Below are 19,720 nucleotides of genomic sequence, written 5' to 3'. Positions count from 1 at the left end.
GTTAGTAGTAACATTTGGATTGTATATTTGGAAATGTTTTTCAGTTAAAACAAGTAGTTAAACATGGTGGCTTTTCAAATAAGAAAATTCTTTGTGATTGGATTCCTTTCATGGCATGGTCATGTGGTAACATTTCATTAACTTTTACTTTGGTTACATTTGCCATGTTTGCTGTGCTGAATGTGATTAAGATGATAGTCTTGGGAGTCTGCACGCACAGAATGAGTATGGAAGATAATTTAGTATTAACCTGACACATTCTAACTGGTAGAGTGGTATTTTCCTCCTTCTCCTTTATATCATCTCACACCTACCTGCTAAGTTGGACTCCAGGCAGCTGTTGCAGCCATTCTTCAGTTCTTTCAGCTACATGTTGACAGTTGAGATGCAAACTGCATTTGCACTTCTCTGTTAGCCCTCCAGTTCATTCTCAGTCAGGCTTCTCACTTCCCTCCCTAGTACAGACCTTTCTGTCCCTATCCTAAGAAACAAAACCACCTAGCTTTCTTGTGTCACCTGCCTCCTCTTCTCTCTGCCTCAGTTCAGTCTGTTCTGAGTCCCTTTCTTGTCTCAGTGCCACTGAGATGTCACTGCTGCTGACTGAGAAATCAGTAATGCAGTTTGCAGGTTCTGATGCTTTGATTCTTTTCTCTTGTAGGTGAAAGCAGTGAAGTTTGGACGTATTTTGGTAATTGATGAAGCAGACAAAGCACCAACAAATGTTACCTGTATCTTAAAAACTTTAGTAGAAAGTGGGGAAATGGTTTTGTCAGATGGAAGGCGAATTGTTGCCAGTAAGTAGGTAGAAAGCGTTTTGATTATTTACAGTAAAATGCAGAATGTTTCTGGTTTTCAGCAATTACATTACTAGGTAGAGACCCAAAAGAGTTCAAATGGAAAAAGTACTTCATGGTAAAAGGTTAACAATTAAAGAATTTACAGTCATTTTCTTTACTACTTTTGCAATAGTCACAAAGGTTTTCTTAAATCAGTGTTTTTGTGAATTTCACTGAAAAATTTAAAAAGAAAAATGCAAACCAATGAACTGTAAGTTGACCTCTCTGCTTCTCATTCACCATAAGAAATAAAGACATAGTTGACCAAATTATGATCTTGGTTATGCCCATCTGGACAGTTATAATTTGATCAGATCTGAAATTGAAGATATGAGTATATCTAAGGTTGAATTGTTAAGGGTTTAATCTAATCAAATATTGCATATCCTTATATTACTTAAATATATCCTGCAGGAAGAGAGTATTTTATAATTTAATGGAATTTAATTCATGTGAATTGTAGGAGCTAAATATTTTTCATTATATTTCAAAGAAAGACCATGTGTGAAATGCCCTCTTGATGTTAGTAGACACTATACGTAATTAGTTTCTTTTTAACAGTATTGGGAACAAGTTGAAGTATGAGTGGAGCAATCGTTCAGCACTCACATGGCACAACACTTGAGTTTTGCTTGTCATTATAAACTGTAGGTGGGCATTTTTTAAAATGTCTTGCTATCCAGCCACAATTATTACTCTGATTTTTTAGAGGAGGTAAAATGATTCCCCCAAACACCATGTGCCACTGGAAACATACTGCAAGGGAACAACTGGGGCCAGTCTGAGTCATTGTGGAGAAACAGTGTCTTCACATGTGTGAAATCATGTATGTCTGGTTTCTCACAGTTTTTTGTAATAACCAGGAGGATTTTCAGTCCTGTGTTCCTAGATCTATGTAAAAACACAAAACATTTTATCCACCATTGGCTTCAACATTTTGGTGAAATTAAATATAAACAGGATAGGTAGTCCCCACTCCAAGAACAGTGGGTGCATTTTTATGTTTTTTAAAATGAAACACTTTGGTTAAATTTTCATAAAACAGATTATGAAACTTTAAACTGAAACCTAGAACACCCATAGTTGAATGACAAGCTAAGAAGCTATTGAGCCTTTTTTGTAACTCTTCTTTTAATTCTAAGAAGAAAATAATTAGATTGGAAGAATTCTTCTAATCTAATTATGTTCATTTAGTTAATTCATAATTACAAAGCTTAAATATGCAATTAATAAACTTCACTTCTTTTCCAGATCAGGCTCATGTAGAGGGGAGAGAAAATGTAATAGTTATTCATCCTGATTTTAGAATGATTGTTCTAGCAAATAGACCTGGATTTCCTTTCTTGGGTAATGACTTTTTTGGCACATTAGGTAAGTGATTCATATTAAATGGTGATCTTTAATAGAACTGATTAACGGAATAACTGTTTTCATTAGATTTCATGAGGAGAAGGAGTCCTTATGCATATTGATACTTTGTTTTACATAAGACATTAGAGGTGAGATTCAGCTTGAAGACTAACATGTAACTTTACATATCTTAGTAAAAATGCCCAAACTTGTCCTGAAGTGAGCAGCTATATGTGGTTATCTGTGTTACAACTATTTTGTTTTATGGGGTCTAGACAAACACAGCAGACAGGCAAGGTTACAAGAAATCTTCATTAATGAGTGTATAACAGCAAAAACATGAGCTGTAAGCAGCTTGATACCTGACATCAGTGGTTAACACAACAGCTCACCATTTTTTTCCCCCTATATTAAGCCAGGTGCTGTTCTCTTCAGTACAGGAGATGGGAGCTTGATGGATGGTTCTTTTCTCTCCTCTCAGCAGTGGAGGCTGCTGTCCATTTTTTTGATGTTAGCACTGTGCTACCAGCTTATTAATCCTCGTTAGCCTCTCATGCCCATGGCCATGTGTGATAGGCCTTATTATAATATATATATATTTGACAAGATACTGAATTCATCCTAGTTTCAGATAAGGCTGTCCAAATTTCACATCAAAGTTTTTCATATCCACAACAGCCTCGTTTCAGAAAGTTCTTGGCAGGTCCTGAAAATCCGGTGTATCAGCAAAGATTCCCCACAGCTTCATCCTACAGCAGAAGCAAGAATTTATGTTGTGTACAAGCAAGGGACAAAGAATTTATTGGCCTGTGTAGTCCAGTGTTAGACTAACGGGACTTAGACAAAGGCTTGGCAGTGTTACACCAGGGCTACAAACTGAATAGCCCTCCAGACTCTACTGACTGTGTTATTTATGTTAGCATAGCCATCTATGTGTAGGCACCTTAATTTATGTGGTTTTATCTGTTAGTTTTGGCCATAATGCTTATTCTGCAAGAAATAATAATGTACTCATAAAAGCAGGTGCAAACCCAATTCCATATTGCATGATAGCTTTTTGTTTTACAAATGTAGTTCCCCGTGAATGGGTGTTCCTTGTCAGAGACTCATTGGCTCTGAATTTCATGCAGCTATATTGCCCCAAGATGTTTTAGTATACCTTATTTCTTTTGCATGACCCGATTTCCTTCCTTACATGGACCCTTTAAGTAAAATTGATCATCCTAGCATTATTGCTTTTAGCCCATGTGGCAAGGCTTGGTTGAGGTTTTGGGGTTCTTTATTGATTTTATTTTTCAAGCATAGGGACTCTTCTGCTTTTAATCCAAGTCCTTTTTCAGCAAGATCCAATCATTCTTCTGCAAAGTTTTGTACAACTGTTAAAGGACCCTTTACAAATAAACTCAGTTTTATACATTAAATTATTGGCACCAATAAAATGCAAATATATGGAAAGAATATCTTGCCAAATTTCAGAGAGGGAATTAGAAATCTAGTATTTCCTCTAGACCTCTCACCTGGGTTTGCATTAGGGCATTCCTGCATATCAAGATTTCCCTGCCTCCTGTGGTGTTTTCAAGGTGTTCACAAATTGGTCCCATTCAGCCTGTTACTCTTTCTTTAAACCTTTTTTTTCTTTTTTTCTGCATTCATTTGACTTGTATTTATTCTTGAAGTAAATTTCTCCCATGTGATCACTTTCATTAAAATGGCAAGAGACAACTCCATGTTTCTGGGAACCTCAATGTTCTTCATAGCAAGTTTGTCCTTTACATTTTTCAAAGTAGTTTGTCTTGTTTTGTGTTAACAATCAGGTACTTTGTGTCCTCTTGAGCCATTGCTTTTCCATTTAAGGTGCTGTATGAAACTTAAAGGGGCTGTTGTGATGCCATCTCTTTATAAGTTACTTAACTGTATGCTTTTTTCTTTTTAGGGGACATTTTTAGTTGCCATGCTGTTGATAATCCCAAACCACAGTCTGAACTGGCTATGCTTAGACAATATGGTCCTGATGTTCCAGAACCAATTCTTCAGAAACTGGTGGCTGCTTTTGGAGAACTCAGGAGCCTAGCTGACCAAGGAATTATTAACTATCCCTATTCAACTAGAGAAGTTGTGAATATTGTAAAACATTTACAGGTATAGTATGTCAGATTTCATTAAAAACTTGAGTTCATCACTACTGATTTTTTTAATGCTTGAAGGTTTTAGAAAAAGATGCCATTATTTGTTCATGCATTTTTATTTCGTTGTTTTGAAAAGTTTTGTATTTTGAAGGAATCACCATATTCAGTTGTTCAGATAGTCTGAGGGTAATAATCAGATGTACACAGGCAGGTATTTTTTCTGTATGTTTATTTATAGATATAAAAAAACCCCCGAGTGTCTGTTTTTCTATTACGTAAGAAAATCTCTGATACTGTGAATACAGTATGCAATGTTCATAGTAACCTTCATTATAAAATTCCGTATTCAGCATACAATACTTCCAGGACAGTGCAACTGTTCACTTTATGCTGCTGTAAAATTCTTCTTTTTAATAATTTCCTGGGAGAAAATAAGTTCCTGTTGCGTAACAGTAATACATCACTGGTGGAATTTTTCTAAGGAAGAAGTCAGATGGATAACAACTTAGCAAACAGGTGCTTAGGATCCATGACTGCTTCCTACATTTTAACTGTAAAATCATGAATTCTGATTTAATATTGGTCTTTTTTTTTTTAAAAAAAAAAGATTACAGTAGGGCCTGACTTCTATCTTTATAAATTGAAGGATACCCTTTGTCTGAAGTATTTGCAATATAAACTATCTTAATACTATTTTTAAATAGCAGTGCTTTTATTTTGTTCTGTTTATAATCACAGAATTGATGATTTGTTAATTTATAGACTACTTCTTGAATTACTGAATCATAGATTGAAAAATTAGTTAGTGGAAATATTAATGTAATTATTACAATCAGAATATAATTTCTCACAAATTATTTGATCTGCTGTTCCCATGTTTAACACTACATAGTGTAACAGTGTTGCATGATGGTTTTGTGTTTCTGCTCATGAACATACATTCATCCATATACACAGACATCTAGATCCTTAGTTTAGAATTACTACTTTTAAAAATTTTCAGTTCATCTGGATCTCTGGGGAGGGTAGATTTTTGTGCTAAATGGTCTCTAGGCTGCAGTAAGGTCTTGAGACAAAGTAAATCAGTGCTACTGTGGCAGCGATAATATAATAAAAAAATTATGCTATATTTGTAACTTTTTACTAAGGGTTAACAAAATTCAGATCTAAAAGCTGAGGAATCCATCCAAATAAAAGACATAAGCAAAATAGTTTATTAGGATCAATTACCAGTTAATAGGTATTTGTTTAGCAAAGTGATAGAGCATGTACATGCTGATGTCTAAACAGAGTTACATTTGAAATGAAAGTGGAAAAATTACAGATTTGAGGAACAGTTGCTGTGCTGGTGAAAAGCTGGTGTTTTAGGGCTTTTGTTAAATGAACTCCTCCTGGAATGTCTTCATAGTCTTTGGCTGTTCCTACCTTCCTAGCTTCTTTCCTTCATCATTTGTTTCAGAGTAATCTGTAATCTGAAGTTGCAGTGTCTTCTGTCACTAACCCATGTGGAAACATAGGGCTTAATTCTTTTTTTCTTTGACTGTGAACAGTATCTAATTGAAGACTGGAATTGCTGCATTCCTAATTTTCTTAAGGGCATTTACTCTCTGCTTCTGTGTCCTTCACTTAATTAGATTAATATGGTCACTTCAACGTGGACATTGGGCACAGATCAGCAGGGAAGTTTCTCATCTGCTAAGTTTTCACCTCTTGCAAAGTCAAGTGTAAATATCCAAACAAATTTGTAACATGCAGCTTTAGTTTCTTCTGCAACATTTGTTTTCAAGATCCCAGTCTCTTTGAAAGGATGCAACATTTTGTTTACTGCAACTTGTTCAGTCTGAATAATAAAAAAGGCTGGGAGTAGCCAAATGTAAACAATGAATATAAACATAGTGATTATTCCAAAGTAAGAAGCTTTTAGGTCTTCAGGTAGAGAAGAAAGAGGAAGGAGGGAAATGAGTCAATAAAATGGCTGGTCCTTAGGAAGGAAGGAGGGGAGTTAGTCATGATGTTAAACAATTTCCCTTACAGCAGTTCCACAGCCCCACTCTCTTTGTACTATTGCGTTGATTTCTTTCACATAACTTTGGAATTTTTTGCTTCTGAAAAAAAGGGTTAGATGTTTTAAAGAAAAAATTGCTGTTGAATACTGTTATCTGAGAGTGCATCTGAGCATCAGGGCTAGTCAGTTAAATATTCTCATTACTGTGGCATCAATATATTATTAGGCTAGTCTCTGCACTCTGATTGTGATCTTCAACATATAGGATTGCGTCCACAGTGTAGTTACAAGAGCATCTTCCCATAAAGATTATGCAAGTAGGGAACTTTGTTAACAATTTAGTTGTAGCTTAGACAGTGCATTCAAGAGTTAGGTTGCCTCTATACTAACTTTTTCTTAAGGAAAGGTTTTTTTGATAAAGCTCCAGATACCAAACTAGTTTGAAGACCTGAAACTGCAGGCATAGGGAAAGTTGTCTAATGCAGATACTGAACTTTGCTGCTGCAACTATTTCTCCCTACAGATTGCATGAGGAATTTGGGTCTTGCAGCTCTAGGTTGCCGATGACCTTTTTGCCTCGCACTCCTGCAGTTTTCAGACTGTGTCAAATGTCAAAAGTACTGATACTAGCAGTGGCTTATGGGCAAGCTGAGAAGCTCTGCTCTTGCTTCATTGGGTTACCATATGCTGCCCATAGCTACCAGTGAATGCTGTAACTGCTTCTTTGCAATCTAGTACGCTGGTTTTCATGAGACCTCTTGTATGTTGTTTTGCAGAGTCAAGATTCACCTGATGTCTCTGGCAGATGTTAGTCAGGCAAGCCACATTAGTCTAGATAAAATGGAAATGGCTTTTTTATTAACTCTATCGAGATTGAGAAAGCTGAGAATTTTTTTCTCATAGGCCTTCTTGTTTGTATCTGAGATTGCTTTCTAATAGTAGGCAGTAGTATAACAGTTTTCAAGCAGTAAATGTCTAAGGTACCTTCTGTACCTGAAGTCTACTAATAATCAGGCTTTTAGACCTGTTCAATAAGCTTTTGTGCTAAGACAGTACTTCTTTCTGTTCAGCTTAATCTCAAAAGGAAACTAGGTTTATCAAATCACGGGGTTTATCCCTTTTTCCTCTTGCTGCCAAACACACATCAATAATAACCTTTTACCCTTTTGGCCAACCACAGTGAATCTCAGTTACCAGTTTTCAAAGATAATTAGGTTTCCACTGGTTTAGTCAAAATCAGCAGCTATGTGACAGAGAGAAACAAGTTGAAATGAGTGTCCCTGCAAATGAAAAGGTAGGGGGAGAATTCAGCTGCTTTGCTTGGCTGTAGGTGATGCCCACTAAAGACACAAGCACTGGTTAATCAATTAGTGTGCCTGTCGCTCAGGATGAGCCATAGATGTAGTGCTTTTTGCCCTGTTGACAGGACAACTGAGGAGGCGCAGAGACAACTGGCAGTGTTCAGTGAAAAGGCATCAGGGTACAGGGGGAAGTCAGGGGCACAGAGAAATGTGCAGGTAGGGAGAGATCTGTTAGTGTCATTGGGGCAGAGTGGGCCATTTGGGATGGTGCTGGAAGGATGGGAAATGTGCAGGCATCTGAAAGCACTAGAGTATGTAGGGAAGTGAGTGGTAGTGAGAACACAAGGTAGAAGTCTAAAACAAAAATCTGGACTCATTACAAGACTGGATAACAGATAATTTATCACTTTGTTTTCAGAGTAGTGGTAGAAGTACAATAGACCTCAATGTGTCTAGCATATCTTAATGTACATTTTGTACTTGTACCAGGAAACTATTTTGCTGATAGCTTGTAAGCAGACTACAGCAATACATGTACTCATGGAAAGTTAGATGCGTAATCAAGCCAAATTCTGTTACAACTCTGTATCAAATAATGCATAAAATATATATTTTTATAAATATAAAATTGTTAAAAGCAAAACCTATGTTACTTACTATTTTAAGGAATAGTCAAGAATCTAAGCTGTGAAAATACTCTAAGGTACACACAGAGTTGTTACTTGTAAGGGGGAGGATCAATGAATGAGAACCAGACAGACTGATGAGAGATCAATATTTTCTCCAGTAATCTGGTTTTAAAAATCAATAGAAACCAAATGATTCTTTAAAAATGTTCAACTCAAACATTCAAACTTCTTTTTTCCCCTTTTCTTTTCAAGTGAACTGTCATTGCTTTTCTTTAGTAAGCAGTTGTCCAGGCAGTTATAAAAAAAATGGTTGGATTTGTTCTGATTGAAACAAGAGAGTTGTGATGTTTTTAATAACTGAAGTAGAGGGCGTTTTGACAAGTGGCTGGTGTTCAGATCAGGTTTTATTGACAGCAGTGATCAGTTGTAGCTGTGGAAATAATTTTTTTATGATGTCCTACTGATACAAAAGGCATGGAGCTATTGAGGCAATTCACTGGTGAGAAGGATATTGATGCCAGAAGTTATGCAATGATTCAGAAAACCATGGACTACTTGGGGAATACTAGTGAATATCAGATAATATTTGAAGCATTTGACCACATTTTCTGTAGTATCTAGTGCAGGGCAGATAAGAGTAGCTCATGAGTGAACAAGATAGCTTGGTGCCAGGTTTTTGGTTGTGCTTTGCAGTAAGAAGGGAAGAACACAGAAAATACAGTATTCATAATTATAAATGTTCTAAAATAATTACTTAAGGGTTTAGCTATATAGAGTATGCACAATTCTGGACATGTAGTTTTTTTTCTTGTTATAAAAAAAAGCAGAAAATGCTTGAAAACAGACCAAGATAGGGTCCTGCATGCTGAGTACTAAGTAGCTTTACATGTTTTTTAAACTTAACTGTGATGTACATTTTTATAAGTCTGTGTTTTGGATTTGTTTGGTTTGGGTTGTTTGGTTTGTTTGCAAGATGATGTTTACTTTGACTCCAAGGTGCAATTTACATTATGGAAGTTAGTACTTTCACTGCTAAACATTGTCACAAACTTTTCACATTTACATTACATATGGAATGTTTAAACAGTCTTTAGTTAGCATAGCTGTTTTGAGAAATTTTAAGTGCCTGTTTCATTCAGTAAGGAATGGACATTGTAACCAGGATGGCACAGTCTGTAGGACAACATTATGTTATCTCATAACAACTTGTATTTTGCTAAGCTGTAATAATGCAGAACTTATAAAAGATTCCTCATGGACAGGTTCAAAAAACATGGCATAGTTCAGCATGCTTTTATACCACCACTAGTACTGAAATACTCTGTGGCATGTACATCACAGATTAAAAAAAAATTCTACAAGCCTATTTCTAGCAGTCTATTTCCATTCTGCCACAATAACTAGCTAATTTTAGTATTACTTGTGTCATGGATATTTTATTACAGAGATTTAATATTTTCCCAACTTAATAAATATCTAACTCCTGACTTAAGACTGATGTTTGATTAAGAATACAGGTCAAAACATTTATGAAAATTTTCTGGTTTCTTCTGGGTTTTTTTGTTTTATTCAGGACTCAAATATCTTTACTTTTAATACATCTATATCTCTACATTTAATAAATTTATACATTTCTCTGAAAATTCTGTTAAGTGTTTTTCAAGTATTTTGTACTAGCCTTGCTCACTAATGGGGAAAAAACAATTAAGACTTCAACTCCCTGAAATATTTCTTCACATACTTATGTTCATCACTGTAAATCTTTACCACATATATGTGCCATATTGAGATGGGGGCATCCAGGTCCTTCTCTCAAAGATCTAATATTTGAATTAAAGGCATATGAAGAAAAAATGAGAAGTTTAAAATAAGAAGATTCTCACTCCCATCTTTTGCCAAAAGAGGTAAAATAAAGCAGTTAGGTGGTAAAGGTGTACAATATGTAGTAATTCGGTGATTATTTCTTTAAAATTCTTTTTATTTACTTCATTTACATCTGTGGCGGGTTGACCCTGGCTGGATGCCAGGTGCCCACCAAAGCGGCTCTACCGCTGCCCTCCTCAGCTGGGCAGGGAGAGAAAATGTAAGGAAAGGCCGGTGGGTCGAGGTGAGGGCAGGGAGAGATCCCTCGGCAGTGACCCTCACGGGCAGGGCAGGCTCCGCTTGGGGACATTAACTTAATTTGTTAGCAATCACATCAGAGCAGGATAATGAGAAATAAACCCAAATCTTAAACCACCTTCCCCCCACCCCTCCCTTGTCCCCGGGCCCAACTTCACTCCCGCTCCCTCTCCCCGCTCCCAGCAGCGCCGGGGCCGGGAATGTGGCTGGGGTCAGTCCCTCACAGGCTGCCTCTGCCGCTCCTTCCCCTCAGGGGCGGCTCCTCACACCCCTCCCCTGCCCCAGCCGGGTCCCCCCACGGGTGCCGTCCTTCAGGCACAGCCGGCTCCAGCCTGGGTCCCCCCGGGGTCCCCAGCCCCGCCAGCAAACCTGCCCCAGCCCGGGCTCCTCTCCCCGCGGGGCCACAGGCCCTGCCAGGAGCTGCTCCAGCGTGGGCTGCCCACGGGTCACAGCCTCCCTCGGGCACCCACCTGCTCCGGCGTGGGGCCTCCAGGGGCTGCCGGTGGGGATCTGCTCCTCCGTGGGCCTCCCCGGGCTGAGGGGGACAGCCTGCCTCAGCGTGGGCTTCACCGCGGGCTGGGGGGAACCTCTGCTCCGGGCCTGGAGCCCCCTGCCCCTCCTGCCTGCCATGGCGGCTGCGGGGATGGGCCTCTCACATGCTCCCACTCCTCTCTTCAGCTGCAGTTGCCGTTACACAGTTTTTTTCCCCCTGCTTCTTAAATATGTTATCAGAGAAGCTGATAATGGCTTCTGATTTGACCCACCACCATGGCTGATGAGCTCGCCCTTGGCCAGTGGTGGGTCCATATTGGAGCCAGCTGGCACTGGCTCTATTGGACAAGGGGGAAGCTTCTGGCATCTTCTCACAGAAGCCACCCCTGTAGCTCCTCCACTACCAAAACCTTGCCACACAAACCCAATATACCATCTTACAAGAGTAAGATGATTTTTTCAAATGTTTTATTAAAGAGTATCTGTGAAAAGACTCAGTGACTTGCTTTATCAACATATTCAACTTAAACAGCTGGTTTTATCAATGGCAAGTAAAATCTAAATTTTACACGATACATACTCTGTTTAAATTGCCTAAATGTTGTGGGTGGTTTTTTTTTTTAAATGTTTATTTAAGCCTTTTATTATGGCTGCATATATTAAGGACTGTGTTTATTGGAATATGCCTTAATTTAAATGGGTACAGGTACATGTTTGCTGTTGAAATCTCAGGGTAAATCAAAAGACAGTGGAATTTACTGACTTAGCACTTGAAACCAGTTTCTGGAAAAGCTAAGCCAGCTTTTCACACCTATAGTGTCTTCTGCAGGTACCAAAAAAAAAACCTTTCTGCATTTCAGTTTATTCCTATTACATCAGTTTAATTGACTGTGCAGTCAAGGCTTTTAAGTCTCACTGGCTTCTAAGTCATAATGGCAAGCAAATGAGAGGCAGGAAAATGTGTTTTGTTCTTGCAGAACAGTAATTAAAAACTGTGGCAATATGTGAGTGGTTGTTCTGAAACCTGGAAGAGCACACTGGCCTTAAATCATCAGTCCAGTTCAGTAGCAAAACTTCCATTGTTGGAAATACTAGTGAAACTCTGAAACTTTTTTTTTTTTTTTTATGTACACAGCACATTTCAAGTAGTATTCTTCACTAAGAAAACAATGTTTGCAAATCTTAAATAAATTTGTGTTTCTACTAAAACCCATCATTGCCTAAAGTCATTTTTAGTAAGCAAGCAGATTATCTTCTGCTTTTCTGTATGCAATGTTAAGAATCAGAAATCTTAAATGAATTGTGTAGTTGAATTATAAGAATATATATCTTTTTGTCAGATCTTTGCTACTAGTAGAAAGCAGTTCTAAATTGAAAAAATACAGGTTATATTTAATTATATGTGCCAATGATTACACATCTTGTTATGTGTATAACACAAACAGTTCTTGAAAACATGAATGATGTTGAGTATTTAAATAACTGTCTCCTGCTTGTTTGTTTAGTTCAGGTTACGTTTCAGTAGCTTCATGTTGACTTAAAGCAACATACCTTCTGGAAAATAATAAAAAAATGATTACTTGAGCACTTGTCTAAGTTGAGCAAAGTTACTGTTATAACTGTTCATTTTAGAAGTATTTAATAATATGTTGTAACTTAACAGGTACCCAGTAAAAGCAATTTGGGGATTTTTTGTTTCTTCACAGAAATTTCCAACTGAAGGACTTGCAAATGTTGTTCGAAATGTATTTGACTTTGACTCCTACAACAACGAAATGCGTGAAATTTTGATGAGCACTTTGCACAAACATGGGATACCTATTGGAGCAAAACCGACCAATGTACAGCTGGCCAAGGAGTAAGAATAACATAAGATACATATATTAAGAAGAAAGATCTCTCGCGGTCACTTTTTTATAGTGTGTTATCTTGCTGCTAACTGATTTTAAAACAACCTGGAATACTTGAAATCAGTCCTCCTCTGGTTCAAGTTTATATTCCTTTAAATAAGTTACAACAATATAAACTACTTTAAGATAGAGTATTTGCTATTACTAGTATTTAATCTTTAATGTCCATGTACATATTGATAGCTTGTATGGTAAATGGATATATATTAATAAAGGGAAATACTTGTTTCTTCTCCTGTGTTTTTAATTGAATTGCAACACATTTCTGTCCAGTTCTTTATCACTTAAATTAGTAGCAAGAAAAAAAATAAGTTGTCTTCAGCGGTAGTGGGATTTTGTCTTTGATACTCACAAAAGGCTCTAAAAAATACTGCTGCAGAATAGGATCATGCATGTAAACATTTCTGTATGTGTCTGTATATCTATTATTCTTCAATTATGTTACCAGTTGACATGTTACACCATATACTTTTTTCAGAGGTTAGACTCAAAATAGCTTTTTTTTAAAAGACTAAACAGGATTATGAAACAGATTTAACTCATTCTTCTTCACAGATATCACAGGTAACAGGCTTAAGTAGATCAGAATGAAAAGCAATAAAAGCAATTAGAAAACTTACTGTGGCTTGAACTCAAATACATAATTGATTTATGGAGAAACAAATATTTCCCTTTCATCAAGAAAGCTTTATGGATATATGGAAAATTGAGTTTCCTGTGGGACATAAAAAAAAGTATGTTTGCTAAGGAAGGACTGATTCTTATGACATGATGCCTTGATATTAGGTGTCCATGTGTAGGTTTCTCCTGTTGGAGCACCACTGTTATCATATCTAACATCCTACGTATAACTATTAAAAGAAGACTGGCAGTTTAATGACTGAGGTGTACCTTCCAATTTTGATGACAGAAGAATTTCATGCCTAGGGAACCAGTACTTGAACAACTACAGTGTCTATCAAATTGACAGTACGCACTTGAAACTTTTGCCATAGTTTCTTTGCTAAAAGTCACTTGGTAATTTCTGTTTTAAAGAATTATGATGTTTGTCATAGTTTTTGAGAAATTTGCACTTCATTAACTTTTTAGAAGTAGGACGTGGGTTTACATGGTTGGATTGGAGAGGAGTCTTTAGTAATAAGATCACGGGTTTAGGAAACATAAGAGAGAGGCTGCTGGAATTGGGGATGGACTGTTCAATCTAGAACTGAGAAAATAGAAGGAAGATCTGATCATATTGAATTAGGGATAATCACCTGATCATTTTGAATCCATCACTGAGATTTTATAGGACAGATTACACCAAGGATGACAGACTTAGAAGGCCCCCACAAGATGCTGATCAAAAATTTCACTTGACTGGCCGCTATCAGCACATACTGTCTACTCTGAAGGCCCAGAGGAGGAGAAACTACAGGAGCAGTTTACACACAGTTGATAAAAGCAACTTTTTCTTAGCTCTCACCATGCAAGATTGGGAGTAGGCTGACCACCTGGTTTTGATGATCCAGGAATCTTGGTCTCATTATCTCACTTGCATCCAGCACAGCTAGCATGTCAGGTTTTCCTACTTCTCCATTCTAAGATAGCCTTCCTCATGAGATTTAACGCTGTGGAGCTTGTAAGCCACAGGTGGATCACCTTGAGTTAGACACATCTTTCAGGAATGGTTTAGGCACAGTTGATCCTGCCCTGGGGTAAAAGAACGTCTAGATTTTCTCTCCACATCTGTTCCAGCCCATATTGCAAGTTCCCGTGATGACACATTGAGGTAATTGGGTATGGGTTTTGGACCACTGCAGAAAAGGTGCTTCCCGAAGCTGCAACATGATTAGAACTAGAGCACTGATCTCCTCTATATTGTTTTCCAGGAATATGAATGTAGGATAATGGTACTAATCTAGTCCATCCCACTTCCTTCAGGAAAGATGCAAGTTAATCTAAAAAACTCCTTATCTGATTTTTTTGTCATGATTCATGTCTAAAAACCTTCAGAGATGGAATTCTATAACCTCCTAAAGCAAGTCAGTCTTGTTTCTAAATATCCTTGCAATTAGGAAGTCACCTCTAGATTAAACACATCCATTTCTCTCAATCTTTCCCCTTTTTTAAGCCCTCTGGTTGTTTTTATTTTTCATTTATGCTCCCCCTCTCCATTTGATTCATGCCTGTCATTAGGCATTGTGGGTGAAACTGGGCAGGTTAGTTTCTGCTGGGGCTGAGTATGCTAATACAAGAGTATAGTAACTGAGATGTACTTCATTCATCAGTCCCTTTTCAAAACCCCAGTATGTCTGTGTTTCTTGCAATGTTTAATTCATGTCTAATTTTCTAAATATGAACTTCCAGATATTTTCTGCAGAACCCTGCATAGTGCTTACCCCATCTTCACCAACTTCCTTCATAATTACATTTTTCTTACCGTCTTGTATTTTTTATCATATTTGTCCTCTGATTTGTCAAGATCACTTTCAATTTTAAGCTTGTTTTCCTACCTGCTTATAGTCTCTTACAAGTTGGCAATCTGAAGGCTTTTTAAGTGTGATTTCTACAGTGTCCTGGTGAAAGCAGCATACCCCCACAGAGGTTTACTTCTGTGCCCCAGTCTTAATTTGCAAGACTATTAAGACCTATTAACTTGCATAATACATTGCTTAGTGATTATATTAATTAATGTGAAAACTAGGCAAATACTGCAAACCTATCCTGCCTGAGGATGTTAGTCATATCTGCAGCAAAATCATTGCTATTGATAATAATACAAATCGTGTACAATTAAGAAGTTTTGCAATACAGAAGCATTTCCAGGAGATTGCAGGACAGGAAAATCATTATACCGAGTTGCTGACTCCTTTATACAGGTACTCTCTGGTATGTCTTGGATCAAATGATTTGTGAATCCTTATTTTCTTTCAATAAGCTTTGGAGAAGTCTATCACCTATTACTTCATCTAAAAGAAAATAATAAATCAGAACTATTTAAATTGCTGCTGAAATAAAAGCGCTGAAAATGCAGGAACAAAAACATGAGACATATGAGCAACACACTGCAATACAGGGTCTCAACTGAAAGAACTTTAAGGGTTGTATCCAGCTGAAATTACAGGGGAAATTTAGAAGACTCTTATCAGTGACCCTTATGGGAATTTTAGCTTAGGTTCTAGAATTAATATATCTAAACTTGGAAGGAAAGATTAGGTGGTGTCTAATGACCGTTTAGAAAAGAATTCTTGCAGTAATTATTTTTTCAAGAGATAATTTTTAGTTGCTAATTGGTTAATTTCCAAAATTAGTATCATATAATAGACCTGTAAAGTAATGCTTTACTTTTATTTCCTTCACCTTCAGGTGTCTTTTTTTTTTCCCCAAATAGAATGACCATTCTGCAAGCGACTGACATGTCTGGTATTGTCAGGTTATAACATCATGATATTGTCTGTCTCTCCTACTATTGCCTTTCCAGTAGTTTATAATTTTTTTCAATATTGTGTGTAAAGTAGTTGGCTTGTCGATGGTGCTTTGCCAAGACATTATGGGTAAAATGAATTACTGTACTAACTCATTATCTTTCTTCATGTACAATTACACTTTGTGCAAACTGTCAGGGAATGCAAGGCCTAACATAAGACTGTTCTGTATGTCTACTCCTATTTTTAATCAAAAGATGTTTAGATAAAGTATGGAGGTCTGGTTTGTAAGGAATTTTCCTGGTTTATACTGTATCATACTCAAGTCCAAAAAAATTAGGTTGGATGGAGGTCTTTTCAGCTAGATAGAGCACAGGCTGTTACTGAAGTTGTTGAACAATACATTCTGTGCCAGCACTGAGCTGGTTTGCAGGATCACGTATTAAGCAGCTTTAATGTCTGCCATAGTTCACATCCACAGCTGTATTAGTATGATAGCTGCTGTAGAGAATTTGCATTCAGTGGAACTTCAGTCTTACAAGAGTTGTAGCCATTTTCCAATATGTTCTCAGAAAGCTAAATAAATAACTTTATAAGGCAGGTTCTATTGACTTCTTGAACACAGTTGTTTGGTGGATTTTTTATTAGCCTAAAATGGATTTATTTTCTAAGATCAAAAGGGTAAAAATGAAAATATATCGGTTTTTGTAGGTGTCACTTTGAAAAGTTTTCCGGCAGCAGAAGCCACTAGAGTATTATCTTTTGACAGATTGTCTCCCCTTAGACTGCTGTGCATGAAGATCAGGCTAAATAATTTTTTGTAGAATTGCTCCATCAGCTGTAGGTCCTGTGCAATCACCTTTACTAAGTAAAGTACCTGCTTACATAACCATTTGATGGACAGAAGTGATCTTGTAGAAAGCCAGGATATAAAATTAAGAGTAAATAAACAGAATATTTTTTTTCTAAATTTATCTTAAGCAGCAGGCTTTCACAGATCCATAATCAAAGAACTGATTAAGAATAATTCCTTAGAATTTGCTTTTAAGTCTTGGCCTTTGTCCTGGTTTCAGCTGGGACAGAGTTAATTTTCTTCCTAGTAGCTGGTACAGTGCTGTGGTTTGCATTTAGTGTGAGAATAACATTGATAACACAGGGATGTTTCAGCTGTTGCTGAGCAGTGCTTACCCTAAGGCAAGGGCTCTTCAGTTCCCGTGCTCTGCCGGTGGGCAGGGGCACAAGGAGCCGGGAGGGAGCAGGGCCAGGACAGGTGACCCGAACCAGCCGAAGGGATATTCCATACCATAGCGTTGTGCTCAGTATGTACTGAGGGGAGTTGGCTGGGGGCCGCCGATTGCTGCTCAGGGACTGGCTGGGCATCGGTTAGTGTGTGGTGATCAGTTGTATTGTGCACCTCTTGTTTCTCTTGCATTTTATTCCTCTCTCTCTTTTCACTTTTCAATAATAATAATAATAATGATGACAACAATAACATTTTATTTTACTTTATTTCAATTATTAAACTGTTCTCATCTCAACCCGTGGGTTTTACTTTTTCCTGATACTCCTGCCCATCTCACTGGGGAAGAGGGGAGTGAGCAATTGTCTTTGTGGTACTTAGTTGCTGGTTGGGGTTTAAGCATGACAGCTTTCTTACAAGATCACTGCTGTCTGTTGCGTAGTTCTTCCGTTCTAGAAACCCTTTCCAGCTTTTGAGAAAAGCCAAAATGACAGATCACTCTGTACACCCAGCTGGAGAGAGCAGTGGAGTTTCAATACCATTCTTACGCAGCCACTGCACTTTTTACACCCATTAGATCTCTTGGCTTTGCAGATTATTGCCAGTGGTAGCATTTCCGTGGTATTCTGTCTGCCTTTTATGTAAACGCTGTTTGGTTAATTAGTTGGAGATACAGCAGTGTGCCAGGAGTGCCTAGTGAAGCTTTTTATTACTACTGTCACTTCATGTTATTTTCAAAACTTTTCAGTCCTGGGAATAAAAGGTAATTTCCCTCCTTCATGGCGTATCATATATTTTCAGTAGAGAAAAACTGTTAAGATCTGTATGTTTTCAGTGTGGGCATATTGTTCCAGTCCCTCTGCACCCTCTTGATCTCCTGAAAAATCATTCAGGAGGCAGACTGGTTGTAAGGCCTGTAATGCTACTGGCTTCTTCAGTTCTTGTTTTTTCTTAGACCAGATTTATGTGAGAGAGCAGTGAGGTGGAGTAAAAAAAAAAAGAGTTGTCCGGCCCTGGAAGAATAAGATCCTAATAACTTTTGACAAAGAACTCTGTATTATGAATTCTGCTGTTTATTCTTAAATTCTGATCTATCTTTCCATCCTCTTGGCTGTTTGTGATGACTTGGTCTGCTGCCTCAGGGAAGCTAAATCATTCAGAAATAGGGAAGCGAACAAAACCTCAAGAATCTAGGAGAAAGGAGAAATCAGTTTTCCTGAGGGAAGAGAGGAACTATTAGCAAAGCAAATCTCCAGAAAGCTGAAACAGAATGGAAATATTTTCTTTCTTTGGGAATGCAATCTGTAATTCTGTTGCTATATAAAGCAGGGTATTTGGTTAGAGCTAGTTATTAACATATGTTTTGTTTTAGGATTTAGTAAGATTTCATGATTATTAGTGAACCTGTTGATTTCTAGGATGTTGTCCATGGCAGTAATATGTAAGGAATCAAAACTCAAGTCCAAATCCTTGTGGAAGTTGATGTTCCATTTGTTCCATGAAGCTAATGGGAACCAATTATTACTGATTATAGGCATATCAGAGATTATGCTACTTGGGGTCACATAGCAAAAAAAAAAAAAGTCTCTAGTTTCTTTTTGCACATAAGACAGTTTTGGCTCAAGACATAACCAACATTTTGCCAACAAATAATTTTGAAATACAAATGGAAGCCTGAAATAAAATTCCAGTTTATGGATAAACTGACATTTAGTCTAGTGACTTGACTGTTTGCCTGTTTTCTGACTGTATGAATAAATGTATATAAGAATTGTGTATATGTTGAAGTAGAGCATCCCGCATGTGTTTTCCTAATGGTGTTGAATGTTGTAATCTACAGTACTTGGGCATTTTTTTTGAGTCTAGCTTAATTTTTCTTCTTAATTTGGGAAGAATCTGGTTAGACTAGCTAGTCATAAAGAATGGGAAAATGCAAACTGAAGTGAGGTAGAATGCAAAATCACTTTTCAAATGTTGGTATCTATTGATATTCTTAATTAGGCAACAAACAGGCAATGAAGACTTGACTAGCTCTTTAACTAAAAGAGGGAATTGCCCCAGTGGCATATTGCTGGCAGCTGAATATTTATCTGTGAGCAACAATGATCTATAGCGTTAGCAAAAAGTGTATTTGGCTATCTGACTGCCTTGGCAGATGGTCCAAACACAGAATGCCAATGGAGGCTGAGTGACTATCTGCCTGTGAGTACTGGCTTCCCCTAGTTGCTTGAGGTTTGGTGTCAACATACCAGTAACAAATTTTAATGCAGCTTTCCTGCATGACTTGCAAAGATTAGAGTGTG

General features: G+C 37.4%; 1 protein-coding gene across 1 annotated transcript in view; it reads left to right on the top strand.

Moving 5' to 3' along the window:
- Positions 1-19,720, top strand: part of VWA8 (von Willebrand factor A domain containing 8) — a 185,953-nt gene that overhangs the window by 96,212 nt on the left and 70,021 nt on the right. The window contains exons 23-26 of the mRNA XM_055803173.1: positions 659-794; positions 2,088-2,207; positions 4,120-4,325; positions 12,567-12,718. Of these exons, the coding sequence (XP_055659148.1) occupies positions 659-794; positions 2,088-2,207; positions 4,120-4,325; positions 12,567-12,718 (614 nt within the window). The remainder of the gene's footprint in view (positions 1-658; positions 795-2,087; positions 2,208-4,119; positions 4,326-12,566; positions 12,719-19,720) is intronic.

This window comes from Falco peregrinus, chromosome 4 (genome assembly GCF_023634155.1).
Source record: "Falco peregrinus isolate bFalPer1 chromosome 4, bFalPer1.pri, whole genome shotgun sequence".
Classification (NCBI taxonomy): domain Eukaryota; kingdom Metazoa; phylum Chordata; class Aves; order Falconiformes; family Falconidae; genus Falco; species Falco peregrinus.
This window is presented reverse-complemented; position numbering and strand designations above follow the sequence as displayed.